General features: G+C 38.9%; 1 protein-coding gene across 9 annotated transcripts; it reads left to right on the top strand.

The window, feature by feature from the left end:
* Positions 1-2,825: 2,825 nt before the first annotated feature.
* rnf44 (ring finger protein 44) lies at positions 2,826-15,644 on the top strand. 9 transcript variants are annotated; one of them, XM_040015608.1, is made up of 11 exons: positions 2,826-2,934; positions 3,046-7,347; positions 7,533-7,755; positions 7,953-8,120; positions 8,532-8,705; positions 8,826-8,987; positions 10,924-11,039; positions 11,772-11,859; positions 12,096-12,217; positions 12,302-12,401; positions 12,496-15,644. In XM_040015608.1, the coding sequence occupies exons 2-11, from the start codon at positions 7,241-7,243 to the stop codon at positions 12,556-12,558; spliced, it is 1,323 nt and encodes a 440-aa protein (XP_039871542.1). In that variant the 5' UTR covers positions 2,826-2,934; positions 3,046-7,240; the 3' UTR covers positions 12,559-15,644. The 9 variants fall into 9 exon arrangements, with proteins under 9 accessions (XP_039871542.1, XP_039871549.1, XP_039871548.1 ...); XM_040015615.1 differs by having other exon boundaries at positions 2,860-3,175; positions 7,155-7,347; XM_040015614.1 differs by having other exon boundaries at positions 2,860-3,175; positions 4,674-7,347.
* Positions 15,645-16,086: the final 442 nt, after the last annotated feature.

Raw genomic sequence — 16,086 nt, 5'->3', positions numbered from 1 at the left:
CAGCAATAGAAATATATGAATGGGCGGTAACAGAATAAAACTCTTCCTTAGCAATTCCAGTAAACAGAAACATAATTTTTTTTAAAGAAAAAAGAGTGAAATCAGGGTTACGCAAACTGTTGAACCCACACAGTCCAATACTGAGAAGATAAATGTTGATAAACTAGATCATGATTTAAGGCATATGATTGTGTAACAAAATGGACAAGAGAATGACTGAATTCCAAAACAAAAAAAAAAATCGATTTGCAGTGACAGGTTTCTAGGAAATTATATGAGTATTGATAGAAATCGGACAAATCAGCCCTTTCTTCTCACCTACTTTGATACCTTTCTTGTTGGATGAATGGTGTCCTATTTTTTCCCCCACATTTTTCTGACTTCTCGTTTCCTCGTTTCCTCAAGAAACAAGATCAATGTACCACAGTTTGTTTTATTTGATTTTATTGTGTATGTTTTTAATAACTTTACTTTTTAAAAATGGAATAAGACAAATTGTGATTTCAGGGTATTGGACAAAAAACACTTGGGGACAAACAAAAAAACAAGATAGGTACAGATGTGAGTGTGTGTGTGTTTTTAAGGATTTTTATTGTAATTGCAACATATTTTCACATCTGGTGCAACCAAATTTTACATTCAGGTCCCGGGAAAATATCGTCTGGGGGGACTCTGAGAATACTGTGAGAATTGCTGGAATTAATGCAATAGGGAGGGAAAGAAAAAATGTGAATGAAAAATTCAAATTCAAAAAGACACTGGGAAAAGACATATGAGTTATCTGGAAGTCCGGCCCAGGTTGGCAGGTTGTTGTGATAAAGAAATAGCCAGAGCACTGGACGTCAACGTCAGCCAGCAGTGTTGTTCTGTGGTTAATAGGTGGGATTTCTCCCCTGTTTTGTCTTTTTAAACCATTGATTAAGAGCTCTGAGTCACAAAAACATGATCAGAGGCAGCCAAACCAAACGGGAACAACAGGCTACACAAGCCTCATGCTCAGTGTAAAATAGTTCCTCTAGTGGCTCATAGTTTCAAAGTGAAAGGGTTCCTCTTTCCACAGATGGAGTCATAAATTGAGTAAATATTAATACAACTTTTGATCCCTGTGCAATACTTGGCAGTTCTGAATCGTGTATGTATGTCTGCTTTCATAACAACCCTGCACATGCTTTAAAACATAGTACCATATATATATATATATATATATATATATATATATATATATATATATATGATTTCATGCTATTTAGTTCCTACATCAAGCCACCCTTCATTTATTTATATTTTCCTTCCCAGAAGCCAGACGTTTTTGATAGTTGTTTAATATGGTCTTGAGCAATAAGTTCCCAAAGGTTTATGAAGGTCTTTCAAACATTTCCATGGGCATTGGCTGATTTTCACTTAGTCCAGTCCTTCTTTTTGACAATTTTCAATAATTTTGTTTTTGTTTGTTTGTTAAGCCAATTTATACTTCAAAATAGTCAAAGAACTCAAAGAATGAACTAGTGTTGTGCCTACATGTGTAGACATATTTCTTCCCTAGTTCAGTAACAGCACTAGGGAAGAAATAGGTGTCTGTTATGCATTGCAGACAATGTGTACAGAGGAGGTCAGGAGATAGGTGTTTTCACCTTGTTGGTACAAGCATTTGGAAGATTCCCAAAGACCTATTAGCTTCGGGTCATCTCCTAACTTCAGCAGGTCATGAAAGTCATGTCCTTAAAACATTGGGGGAAAATCCAGCAGAGAACTGATACAGAACCTCAGAGATGGATTTGAACCCTCTGTTGATCGATCTACTGTTCACTGAAGCCTCATCAGAAATACTGTCAGTAGAAGGGTGGCTGTCAAGAAGCCATTCTTAAAGGAGGGAAGCAAGGGGAAAAAAAGCTCATGTATGCCTTCTTACACAAGAACTGGACTGAAATAGGTGCTAACAGGTCTTATGGACTGATGAATCCTAATTTGTATTTTATTTATTCAAATCATCATTAATATGTACAAAGGAGATCAGGAGAGTGTCTACAGCCACTTTTAAAACACAGATCATGGTTCAATATTGTCAGATTGAGAGCAGCCTTATTTGTCAGCATGGCAATGATCCCAAACACACTCTCACTGCACTAAAAGCATAGCTGGATAGAAAAACACACAGTGAACCACTGTCAGTCATGGATTGGCCTCCTCAGAGCCGAGATCTCAACATTATTCAAGTAGTGCAGGATCATCTTGAAAGAAATTGCGCAAAAGGTAGTCAATATCCAAACACCGGGTATAAATGTCTTTCAAGATGCCTGTAGAACTATTCGACTACTAAAGGATATTACTATTAAGACAGTTCAGGCTGCATTGAAGCGTAAAGATGGTCAAACTAAATACTGACTCTCAAAAGTGTTAGAATTGTACAAACTCTGTTTTTGCCTTATAACCTGTATTTTCATGTGTTTGGACGTTTCGATAAATCACTTCACCTATTTTCATTTTGCTAGGAAAATATAAGATGGGTGAGTCAAGACTTTTGCAAAATGCTGTACATAATGAACAACTTTTTGTACATTATATACAAAAAGTTATTCCATACTACTTCTCTAGGCAATTTTGCTTGCCCCAGGCTAAGATGTCTTAGGTTATGTAAAAACTGAAGGATAGAGTTAATTAGTTATCTTAAGTAACTAATTAACCTTTTTCAGTAAGATGATGAAGATGTCTTTCCCCCCTATTCGCACAAATCCCAGAAGGCAAATAAAACACTTTATGTAGGGAAACTATGAACTTCCTAGTCAGACTGGCACACTTTTTTCTGTCCATTACGGTAAAAATGGCAGCGCGCCGTGTGCTCTCTGCTCTTGAAATACGCAAAAATGGGGGTGTAACAGGGAACTGCAGAAAGTCAAAACAGACACGGGGCTGGACTGCCACTTCCAAAACGAAAAGGTGGCTCCAACGGAATCAGTCTCGACGGCTGAGAAGCCACAAATGCGCACAATATATACACAGAACTTGCCGATAATGTGAGAGAGTAATGTTTAGCACCTTTTTTTACAGCAGTGGTGAAATCCACGGAATGTTCCACACGGGAACAGCTGACCACAGGATGCCGCACTTAGCCTAACGAGATGTGAACATTACAAGGGAAATATCAGTCATAACTAGATGGTTGCATATTAACAATCAGGTAACGACACATCTCCTCTTCTTATTGCTTTCAAATTTGAAGATTTGCGCTGCTTTTCTTTAACGGGAGATGGTTAGACGGCTTGTTAGGGCTGTCATCCTGCTCAACCTCCAGCCCCTCCTTGTTTTGCTGCTACCGAGTGCGATGTTGTAATGTTTACATTTAGTCTATGTTGCATACGGCCACTGCACTCTCCAGTCAGCTTTGCATAGGTGCATCCTTCGAATGCATGCAAAATGTCAGAAATGCTCCGGTACTGTGCCTTGAAGCACCCAAAACGCCCTGTATTATTTATTAAGTCTTACAGGACAAATTGGGCCTTATAGGTAGCCAGTGAGCCCATTTAAGCTTGGTAATCTTAAAGTGCAGCATCACGTAAAATGTTTTGCAGCTGTATTCAGTCGCCAACAGAAACATAAAATCCCTTATTATGTCTAACTTGATCATGCAAGTGCAATATTACATAACCGGCTGGGTAGTCTACAGTAGGACATGGTGGCCTCCAATGAGAATCAAAACAGACTGTGTGCAACAGTGCTGTTGTTGAGTTCAAAAAGTGTGCTCTACAAACAAAAACAAAAACAAAACAAACAAAAAAACTATTAGTAGACTAAGTTTGATTGTAATTTGATTCTAAATATTCAATCATTTTTAAGTGAGGAAAAGTGAGAAAAGTGGAAAACTGACGTATGGAAATTAGTGTTTCTTACTACTTGAGTAAGATAAGTAAATAAATAAAAATAAGAATAAAAGTCAGCAATACGCACTGACAAATAATAGCAGGTCGATGCATGTACCGAATATTGCTGAATTATTGCGAATGCATTATTGAATGAGCAACTTGTGGAGGTCGAGATGGGGTTTCTGTATTTACTGGTGGGTAGCTTAGCAAATAGAAATGAATACATCATAGTTTTTAGTCAATCTATATGTAAAAATCTTTGAAAGTATAGTGTAAAACCTCAAAATTGCACTTAATTGTAACACTTAATTTAATGTTTCCGGTCATCTGCACTACTTTCCCTGCGACCCCTCCGGCGGCGTTTTGTTTATAAGCTACAAGTAAGAAGCGCAGCTGCTTGTTTTGATACATTGTAGCTAAGACAGTCAGGATGTCTGCCGTCTGTGTTTGTTGTATGCTGATTGGCCGCTCGGCGAAGGAGGCGTGGTTTCACCATAACAATGCATTTCAAGGAACATACACGCGCCAAGGAATGTTTTCTGTCTTATGGTAGCTAACGTTGTCTTTGTTACACAATTAACGGTATTTCCTGCTCAGGTAAACGCTCCCGTTAACCGACGGGCCATTTTAGCGGCTTCTGGGGAGAGACGGACTCCTTATGCAGTTGTTAAAAGCGTGTGCTAGCTGGCTAACTTTAGCAAGCTAATAGCAGCTTCGTCGGGCTCAGTGTCAAAAAAAGCTGTCGGACAGAGAAGATTGAAAGTCCGTTAACGTTGGGTTTTTGTTTTTTTTTTGCCGATGGTGGTGGTCGTTTAGAGGCAGTTACGTGCAAGGATAACTTGATGGGACACGACATTTCGAAGGCTGAAACACCTGACATCTCCCTTTCTCGTCGAACAAGCAGACTAGCTAAAAAAAAAAAAAGTAAGATATGGGCAGTGTGTTGTGACCAAACTCATTGCTGAATAATACTTGTGTCTGTCTGTGGTGTAGAATTGTTATGTGGGTTTAGATGTGCAGTTGTAATAATATCTATCCAAATCTTGTAATAGCATGCTAGCTAACAAACGTTATTTGCAGCAGCTGCAGTATTGGACAAAGCGTTAGCCTAGCTCGTCTAAAGTTAGCTGTTCTCCTTCAGCAGGGGACATCTGATTTGCCCTGGTTATAAGGAACTGGTGGATGCCCCGATATCATTGTTTCTCATCTTGCAGCAATGCGTGTAGGGCTTTTACCTAATGTCGTTGTGAAATTATGTTGTGGTGCAGTGGCCTCACAAGCTGCACAGTAGCGAGCTTACCCGCTTACCTACCACATCTTTTGTTGTTGCTTTGTCTTATGAGCACATGGCTTTCCATGTTTTTGTTCATGCACGCTGCAGCGACCCCTGTTTATCAGCACCCACAATGTAATCGCATCAATTACACCGCCGCTTGCACATTCCTTAGCTGTTGATATTGCATTATTGTAGTTTAACTCAAGTCATGCCCACGTATAATACAGACAATGCAGTAAAGTCGGAATAAAGTAGTGTATATTATCGACCTGGCTTTTTAAACAATTCATTATTAGTGGCAATACCGTTGGATGTAATTATCCAGTTCCTGTTAGTCCAGTTAGGCACCTGTAACTAGCAACATGATGTGTTTGTTACATTTTCATATCTCGGAGTAGGCAACAGTAAGTGAAACAGACAGCAGGCCCCTCAGAGAAGAGGTGTAGTTTAGAATTTACTATTTTATACAGATTTTATTTATTTATTTATTTATTTATTTATTTTTAGCTCAAGTGATATTTATTCGAAAATGTATAAATGAGTTATAGAAATTGTCAGTTGTACAGCCTGGTAGCAAATTAAAGGGGAAGGGGGAAAAGGAAAGGAACCTTGAGCCTTACTTTAAATTAAGGGGATCTGAGCATTCTGATGGTATGATTTTTTTTCCCCTTTGGCTCTGCTTGTTCACTTGGAAGGTAGGGCTGCTGAAAATCAATATAAAGTTGTTCAGAATAATATCTTTTATTCTGGGATGAAACCTTGTTGATCAGATGGCAGTGCCTGCGAAAGCATAGGACAGTTCTAGGTATTTTTTTAAAAGTGGCTAACAATCCAAATTTAAAGTCATACATTGATGTCATTAAGTTGGAAATTAATGAGGAAAAATAATTTGGTGTGTGTGAGGACAACATACTGATTTATTTAGCATCAAGAATGACTGTGTAGGAAAGTGTCAGTGAAATTGATGATTACTTTTGCACCTCCTCACATAACACTGTGTTTGTGTGTGTTACATTTGCTATTAACTGGTGGAATCTGTTGTGTAGGTTTATCTGGCCTTGCAAATTAAAGATGAATTTTCTTGACAAAAAGAGGGTAAAATACTTTTTTGTGGGTTGTGGGCTTTCTTATCTACCAAATAGAACAATAGAACAGTGCTTTTCCAGACTCAAAATGGGCCATTTTGAGTCTGGAAAAGCACTGTTCTATTGTGCTGCCAACCTGACAATGGCCACATCCAATAGGCACAAGGATCACTGAATGGTTTGAGTATGAAAATGATATGACTCATAAGCTTTGGCCTTTGCAAACACTAGATCTCGACACAGTGAATGCGTGTTACACAGCTCTCTCACTAAAATCATCAAAACACCAGATGAGGGAAAATCTTTTGGAGGAATGGTTTTCCATTAATCTATTTGTTTCAGGGACTTGTAGAATGGTCACCAAATGTGCACGTGGTGGCCCAACACCCTGCTATGTTAGCTTTCCCTTTAAATTTAGCACTTAAATAAAGGGAGCTGCGGTGAATGTACTTTAGCTCCTTTTTCATAAATTCTGAGTCCTGAATGAGGTCATTAAAACAAAGCAGTGAGATATGGGCCTAGGAGCAAATAAATCCTCTTGTGCCTTAGTAAAACATGAAGTTACAGACACTTTCTTAAGTCGCATATCTTGTTATGTTACTTGTATTATGAAATTTACAGGGTAGTTCATAAAAATGCTCTTGTTTCATATTTAATCTAACCAAAACAGTGTGCAGATAGTGTCAGTGATCCTGTTATCAGCCTTCTTTTTTGATCCAATTTGGGTTAAGATCCTGGAAATCTTTGTGAATCTTACATAGAGGGTCCTTTTAAAAAGGTTAATATTCGTTTTATTTTCTACCCATAAACTTCACTTATCATTGGTGCATGCTCAGTTAATAGACACAGCAATAAGCACTGCAGCATAATCATGATTATTAACGTGTCAGTTGGCATTTTTGTTGTTGTTGTTGGTGTTTTTTTTTTTCTTTGCAGGGTTAAGACAATCAGAGGCAACATACAAGTGCCTCCACTGTACGATTTCCTTTCCCAGAGCGTGACTCGTCTGCACGACGTCACCAATGCGACCATGGGAAATAGCAGTAAATAGGCTGCCACCAACAGCCCCCTTAAACCCGAGGAGGTTCCTTGGAGAGCCCTGCAACGCCCCAGTGCACCTCAGGAGAAGGTAAACTCTCAGCCCTGTCTTTCCTTCCAGGATTGTTGTTTTGAGTTATTTTGAAGTATAGTTTTGCATCAAGCATGTCAAATGGTTTCTAGAACAATTTCAGACCATATACCTTCATACAATGTACTCGGTGTTTGTAGCAATCACTTGTTGTTGTTTTGTTTTTTCCCTATATGGACATATAGCCCACCAATAAGACGCCAGTGGGGGAGACGAGACAGACCTGTACTGCACACTTCGCCGGTCCAGGATGAGAACTTCCATCATCTGCTTTTCTCCCAACACCACCAACAGGTTCCTTTAGATGAGTCCAGACAGTACAGCCACACCAGCACAGCACCACGCATGCTTCACCCTGCTGCTCACCTGCCCCAGCAGAGTCCCATCATGGTGGATCTACATGACCAGGTAACAGTGAGAGTAACTTGTTTCTACCATTTGTTAAATGTGTTAAGCTGTGCTATCTAACTGGATGTTTTTACAGTAATATATTATTTTAAGTCTCTTGTGGGTTAATATGTAATAAATGTTTTTTAACAGACAGACATCTGTTTTTTTTTTTTTGTTTTGCCTCATCTTGCCCCCTTACTTTGTTCCCTTAAAAGATGCACCAGGGATCGGTTCCTATATCATACACTGTTACGACGGTGACGACCCACGGATTTCCCATGCACACCGGGCAGCCCCTTCCAGGGTGCAACACTCAGCAGCTCCCAGCATGCTCGGTAATGTTCAGCGGACAGCTCTCTCTGCTCTGCTGCCTTCCTCCTCCTGTGAGTTTGAAAAGGAAGAGCCCAAATGTCAGTGGCATCCATGTAGCACGCCATAACAGCCATGCAATCTGTCACTGTTCATGATTAGCAAACAAGCTTCTTGGATTTGTAATTTAGTGTTCATGTTCGCATAAAATGAGTCAGGCAGCGTGAAATAAGATTTTTGGCATATTTAAGTTTTTTTTGTTGTTTTTTTAACTGTTATTAAGCAGACTGGTGTTGTGTTAGTAATGTCAGTGGTGTGGCTTTATGCAGCACATTGCTTCTATTCACTACACGCTTTCATTATAGCTGCATTATTGTGAATATAAGGAGCAAATTTGCTTTGGTTAAGTGGAGGCTTATTCAAAATACAGGGTTTGATTCTAAATTGACTTAAATGTTTGTTCTTGTGGTGTTTTCTCTCCTCAGCTCATACAGGCATGTACCATGCAGCATATACCGGTGTCTTATCAAGCCTTCCCACCCCTGATCTCCAGCGAACATTTTGTATTGCACCCAACCCCATCTGTACCACCCCACCAGCCACCGCACCTTACTCCTTTGAGCCAGTTTGTCCCTTTACAGCCTCAGCACCCACGCATGGTGAGTACTGCACTGTATATTTTTGTTCTATAATAAAAATGTAGAAAAAGAGAGAATATTGTCGCTTGTTGGTCAGTCTGCATGCTTGACCCGATGCTGACCTTTTCTGTCTCCTGGCAGCCTCTACAGAGGGTAGACAATGAAGTTGACCTAAGAGGGGACCAGCACCCATTAGGCACCTTCTCCTACCCTCCCTCTCATCACCCACCAGCGCTGCCTCCTTCTTTGCCCCTTCAATATCTTCCTCAAGAGCCTCTGCATCAGGAGCTTCCCTTTGGAGTGGTAAGACAGCCTGTGACTCACACAGTTAAACAGATTAACAACTGGAGCTCTATTTTTTAGGGAACTAACATTAATGTTAGCTTTACTGCTGCAAAAAGTTGGATGAGTCCTTCCAATGTTACAGTTACATTGTCTTGATTGAATGTTATGTACTTTTTGCCTTTACCAGCTATATTTATATTTATAAGTCAAGATAAAGTCAGTAGTTGGTAAATGCGTGTATTCCAATTGAGTTAGAACTAACTTGTCTGTTTAGAAAAACTTTTTTCCCACTTTGAAAATATGAATCCACTGAATGATCTCCTAGTTTTTGACATGCCCTGATGGTTTTGGGTTGAGCAGAGAGCATGGAAAGCGTCTCAAATTCACACGCCAGTGTGCTCTAATCTGAGTAGGCGCATACACACTGATGCATTTAAGTATGCCAGAAGCTTTACAGAAGATTAAGATTTTTGAGGTGTGAAATTGAAGTTAGAAATCTAAAGTAGTAATACTTATATTGGTTACAATGTGTTCATGTATATATGAAAAAACAGACACATTGTGTTCATATTTACAAAGTAAGAGTCTGAACTGAAACAATCCTTTTTGAGTTTTTGAAATACTGAACAAATTTTTGCACAAATTTGTAAATTGTATTTTCTGTAGGTCTTTCAAAGCTGCTCCTTTTTCACTCGTTTTCAGTCCATTCCTTGTACCTGACCATTTTCAGATGAGTTTGGTTTTTTTGACCTATGAAACATTAAAGTATAAGGAAAATACCTAACTCAATACACATAATAGAAAACTTGGCAAAGAACCAATTTTAAATTTTATCTTTAGCTATTTTGTTACTAGCAGCTTTTCGCAGAATGAAAACACAGTTTGACAGGCATAAAATAGCACTTGTGCCAACAAGATGCAAAGAGCTATTAGTTGAACATTTGGCATTTCTTGACATGTTGTCCAGTGTGTCCTTAAAAATTAAGGGCAATTGGAGGACAAAAAAAGTGTCATGCCTAAAAAACTATCTGCAGCAGATGAACAGGACAAGTTGTGTTCTTAAGAAATAGGGAAAAGCAAAGAACAGACACTTGAGAGACGCATCTGGCCCTTCAGTTGATCCGTCTACATAAGCGTCATCAGAAATGGTGTCAGTGGAAGGATGGCTGTCAAGAAGCCATTCTTAAGGAAGCGAAATGGGGAGAAAAAACAGAGGTATGCCAAATTACACAAGAACTGGACTGAAAATCAGTGGCAACAGGTCTTATGGAGTGAACCCAAATTTGAAAGATTTGGTATAATACGTACACGGAGGTCAGAAGAGTAGCAGTACAGTGTCTACATCAATCTGTAGAACACAGTGGAAGCCCTGTTGTCATTTGGGGCAGCATTTGAGCCTGTGATGTTGGTAATCTTGTTAACTGATGGAATTATGAACAGAGAAAAGTACTGTCAGATATTAACTCACCATATGCACTGTAACTACAAACAAATATTGACTTTCAAGCCTGTTAGAATTGTACAAACTTTTTTTTTTTTCCAGCATATGTTTGCGCATTTTAATAAATCACTGCATCTATTTCCCATTTTCCTAGTGAAATATAAAGAAATGGGGTGTAGCTCAAGCATTTTGCACTGTATAGTAATTCATGTGATTCACGTTTGTGACTGGTATGAGAATAATTTCTCTGAATAATCAGCAGTTTTAGGCACATTACTTGCAAATTTTAATAATTGGCTCCCTATTTATTTAACATAGAAAATGTAATATTATTACTGTGCTTTAAAGTAGCTGGTCACATTCTGTTCCAGCTGTTTCAAATGTTGCTTTACATCAACTTCAAAGCATGAAAATTAATTTCTGTAAAATATTAATACTGAATTTGAAGGTAAAATGGAAGAAAAGGTACAACTTTAAACACTGAATTGTTTGACACTGTGTGTCTTTCTGCAGCCATATCCACACATGCTGCCCCGGCGAATGAGTGGACAGAGATACCGGTTGCAGCAGCCTCTCCCCCCACCTCCCCCTCCCCCATCTTACTACCCAGGCTTCCTCCCTTACTTCCTGTGAGTATCTGCAGGAAAAGCACACCTCTTGATGAAATATAGCAGTTTTAATCATATACTTTTTTCAATAAAAACTGCCTGATTACACTGATTTTAGTGCATGGGCTTGATGATTGACTGCAGCTACATCAGGGTTAAAGGGGACATGAAATGCTACACATATAAAGGAGCCCTGCTCTCAAAAACTAACATAGATGCAACTCTGTGAAGCTGGATTTCAGAAACAAGTACTTAAAGTTATAAAAACATGTTTAACGCCATCTTCTGTCAGTTTGGAGTGTGAAGTCATGTGGTTGGTTGTGGATTAATAGACTTACATTCGTTTATATTAGCTAACTAGTGACAGATTTGATAACTCAGAGGAAACTAGCGACACTAAAAGTAAAAGTCAGCTGGCTGTGGCTGCAACAATGTGTTTTATGTTGAGAAACTGAGGATATACTGTCCATGTTCACCCACTTACTCTTTAGCTGTAAGTGGCTCTACATTGTTTGGCTAGCTGCACTCAAACAGGAATATGTTTAGTGTTTCATATCCTTTTTAAATTTATGCGGATATTGATGATGATAATGACTTTGAATCTCTGCTGTCTAAAAATAAATGGAGGTTCAATGTAGCTGCCACTCAGTGCTAGTATTTGCACGGCATGTGCTGCCTTTTGTCAAGGAGAAATTATGTGTTTGGGTTCAGTTCTTTCTTACACCTGTTGTCTCTGTGTGTTTGAATGCTCAGGTCAATGCTTCCTGTGCCTCCAACAGCAGTGGGCCCAGCCATCAGTTTAGACCTGGATGTGGATGATGTGGAGATGGAGAACTATGAAGTTAGTGAATTTGTTAATCGCTGTCACATGTAAACGTGTTTCCACGCTGAATTGACGGTACATACCAAAGGGTTGCAGTAATACAAATGCATCATAGCGCTCATTGTTCTTGATTTCTGACTTCATGTACAAGTGCTGAAAAACACCTATAAAATACAATTCTCATTTCTATATGTGGATCAAAAACCTAGAAGGAACACCAAAAACATCAACATCATTTCCCTCTCTCTTCTTAGGCATTACTGAATCTGGCAGAGAGGTTGGGTGAAGCAAAACCACGAGGACTCACAAAAGCAGATATAGAGCAACTTCCGTCCTATAGATTCAACTCAGAGAATCATCTATCTGAACAAACGCTGTAAGATCATCTCTCACTTTTCAGTAGGATTCAGTAAGTGTAGATTGGCTTAATGATACTAACCAGTCCCCTCCATCCCTTCAGGTGTGTTGTGTGCTTTAGTGACTTTGAGTGTAGGCAGCTACTTCGTGTATTACCGTGTAACCACGAATTCCACGCCAAGTGTGTGGACAAGTGGTTAAAGGTAAGCGGATGTCTGCTTAAACCTTTAAAAAGCATATTTTTAGCACTTTGTTTAGAAGACTTTGTCTTTACACTGAGTGTTGTTTGGCTTTCAGACCAATCGCACTTGTCCTATTTGCCGAGCCGATGCCTCGGACGTACACCGGGAGGTGGAGTGAGAACTGTCTCTGAGTGCTGAACTGGAAAGCTGCACACACCAGAGTCTGCCCCAAAGCTGGGGACACCTGCCCCTGCGTCCTCCAGTAATTATTGCTTACCAACCCACTACTCCTGCCCCTTCCTAAATAAAAAGCAATCCAGGATTGTTTCTGGAGCCTGTTGTACCTCTGCTGTGCTTCATCACCCGAGTCACATGAAACCCACTGCCTATCGCAGCCTATAGCCAGAGATCTGGGATCGCCAGCCAGTTCTTTCTCTGCCCCCTCGTTGCAGATTCCAAAGATTTTTCCCTACAATGCATTATTTGCTGCTTTTGTTTACAGGGTTTCTTTTAAATTTGGTGGATTTGGTTGGGGCGTTTGTGAAAAGTGGGGGTCCTGCTTTGGAAGAGGTGAGTTGGAAGCCTGGATAATGATGGCTGGACACCGTGTGCAATTAGCAGAAAAATAATAGGAGTACTTCAACATGGGTATCTGTGTTTGGAGGCGACACCTAACCATCATAGATGCATGTTTGTGTAGGTGTTGGGCAAAGTGACTTGTTAATAATGTATGTTCTGCAATAATGTATTGATCCTTTTAACGGTTTTATCCATTATTTGTTTTTAGGGTTGTTTTTTTGTTTGTTTGTTTTTATTTTAGTTTTTTTGCCGATGCTATTGTGAAAGTGTGACTTGCTGTGGTTCAGTGCAGATTCTGTTAAGCCTGAGGTTTATGGACTGCAACCATGGGGTATCCTCTACCCCAGATAATCCACTCTGGAACACGGATCTGTACAAAAAGCAGTCGTAGATTAATGGACTGCGTCTTTTCGAGGTCATCCGGCATAACTGCACAAGTGCTTCATCCACCCTCCACGTCAGCATTGTTCCTCTGGCAAAGTGTGTACGCGTGTGTGCATATTGTGCGTGTATGTTTGTCCTGTTCACAGAGCCAATGCATTGTGTAACCACTGGATACAGGGCAGCATGCTAGGATTTGCATGAACTGTTGATTCAGACTAGCAATATTTTAATCAAGCATTGCCACCAAAATTATCAAATTTTAAAGAAATAGAAAAGACAAAGAAGCATACTAAATGAATTGCTTGCTTGTTCAGAAAGCGCCATGAGAGAAGACTTAGCATGTGAATACACCATGGCTGTGTATTTAAAGTATGGGAGTACTCTTCTGAGGGGTATGCTGATGCCATAGTGCTCTGGAGACCTGTGCAGAAAGCAATATGTGCAGTGAGTGGCGAGTTTTAAATGAACATTTTTCTTCCCCTTTTAGGAAGACTGGGCTTTTTATTTCATTGTTTGTGAGCCAAATCCTATATACATATATAGCCTACTGTTGAAGATTTCAGATCTGCCTTTTTATGACCTTGACAAGCACAAACCTGTTACTAATCCTGAAAATACTATGTCATTTCCACTTGTTTTGAAAGTATGCTGTTTTATTTCCTTTTTTTAAGGTTTATTTATTGGTTTTACGTTCTAGAGAAAATGCATTGAAGAAAACAGTTAGAGCACTAACAATGTTTGTGTAAGTGTTATAATCTGGTAACTCGGTCAGGTCATTGTCTTAGGCCATGGTAATGGTGTTGTAAAAGAGCCAACTGTATGTATAGCTTCAGTGTGAATGCTTTTAGATAAACGTTTGAAGACAGAAGAATGTTGACAAAACCTTGTAGAAGTCACTGATGACACTCCACCAGCTCTACAGTGATCAGAGCGGGCTTCAAATGACACAGAGCTGGAGTGTTCAGTAGTGTAGAAACACTGTTTGACTTCTAGTTCCCTGCTTGCGTTGATGCTAAAAAAAAGAAAACAGGATCTATTAGGGGTGGGAGGGAAAAGAGCAACATATGAACTTTTGCTTTTAATTCTCTCTTGCCTCCTAACTGCCCCACTAAGCACTAACAGGCGGTTGTAACCTTTGCTTTTATGTGTAAAGGGATCTTGCCTTTTTTTTCCTTTTAATTTTGTTTCTTACGTGAATGTGAGTCGTTGATGTGTGCCACCTTCAAGAGAAAAAAAGCCATTTAATGAGTTAAACCCACAGCTTTGAGAATTAACCTATGTGTACATATCTATTCGCTGGCATATATTGTAAGTTTAAAAAAAAAAATCACTCAGGGCCTCTCGGTATATAAAAATAAAGGAGAACAGTCCATTTCAGATGGAAAGGATGCCATGAAAAGGGTATATCTGAATTTAGTTTGGTCATTTTCCTCAGACCATAAATAATTTAATGTAATCAATTATAATATTCAGTTTTGTCTGAAATAGTAGATATTACATCATTTAAAGACAGGCATGCAAGAAAAAAAGATCAGTAAATATGTTAATAATATTCACTGAAAAGAGGCAATGTACACTGCAACTCATTTACAAGTGTATTATTCAAACCTGTTTGACTTTTGTTCTTGTACTCAAACCATATGTTCAGACATAGCGGTTGTGATCCCATTTCTAAACGTGCCACAGTGCACACTATCCTACCTAATTCACTCCCAGATCTATTTCAGAGGTGTTTTGCATGACTTTAAAAAAAAAAACAAGAAGAAGAAGGAAAAAAAAGTAAAAACAAGTGTTATAGTGGAGGATCTCTCAAAATCTGGTCGGGACCTATTTAATGGTGCACAATATGCATGCTTGTCAACCAGATCCCAACTGATTTTTAGCTCTAGTTGGCTTCGGGTTCTGGGGGTTTGGATCTTAACGCTCAGCTGATAACTGCCATGCATTGTACTGCACACATTTGTAATAGAACTGAATGACTACAAGATTTTATTGCGCTAACTTCATTTTATAGAAAAGAAGAAGAGAAAAAAAAAAAGACTGGTCTTGAATCCAGAAATTCTTACATACATTGTGTTACTGTTCTTGCCCTGACGACTGAAAATTACATGCTCTGAAACTACTGTAGTTTATCAAAAGCCATAGTGAAAAGGTGCTAGATGTTCTGCTTTTAGGTATGAAAACTCACTTGCGTGAATGCAATAGTTTGTCATGGATCCCATGTATTCTTAAAGCATGTTATACCAATACCCCTAAACAATGTAAGTGAAAACCAATATAGTTTAAGGGATTTAAAAAAAAGAAAAAAGGAAAAAAAGAAAGTGTTGTCATACTTATTTCAGTGTAGTACTGTACCTGCCTATCAGGCTCTTGCTCTCAGTGTATCAATATCTTAAAAATATATTGTTCACATATAGATTACCTTAATTCATGTTAATGTTAGCACTGTTCTTTTTGGAGTAAATATTTAATTGACAATATCCAGTTACCCTATTAATTAAAAAGAACCTCCCATTAAGGCCTAGGTAATGAAGTAATTTTTAACGACAATTGAGAATAGAGTCTTGTAGTCTTTCTGTTAAGAGTTATTGAATAATCTCACAGCTTGTGTGGTGGAAAACTGTGTTCCAATAAGCAGCTAAAATTTATTTAGGATTTGTGATCGATTGCTCCGTAGACGCCATTTATTGTTTACCAATGATTTTTCTTCTTTTTTTGCTGTGGTGGGATAGTGGTTTACTGT

The sequence above is a fragment of the Simochromis diagramma genome, unplaced genomic scaffold (genome assembly GCF_900408965.1).
Source record: "Simochromis diagramma unplaced genomic scaffold, fSimDia1.1 OVJJ01000685.1, whole genome shotgun sequence".
Classification (NCBI taxonomy): Eukaryota; Metazoa; Chordata; class Actinopteri; order Cichliformes; family Cichlidae; genus Simochromis; species Simochromis diagramma.
This window is presented reverse-complemented; position numbering and strand designations above follow the sequence as displayed.

Excerpts from the sequence above, each read along its gene's own strand:
- rnf44 (XM_040015608.1), top strand. The coding sequence starts at position 7,241 with ATGCGACCATGGGAAATAGCAGTAAATAGGCTGCCACCAACAGCCCCC. Across the intron at positions 7,348-7,532 it reads CCAGTGCACCTCAGGAGAAG|CCCACCAATAAGACGCCAGT; the intron begins GTAAACTCTCAG and ends ATGGACATATAG. Across the intron at positions 12,218-12,301 it reads CATCTATCTGAACAAACGCT|GTGTGTTGTGTGCTTTAGTG; the intron begins GTAAGATCATCT and ends CCATCCCTTCAG.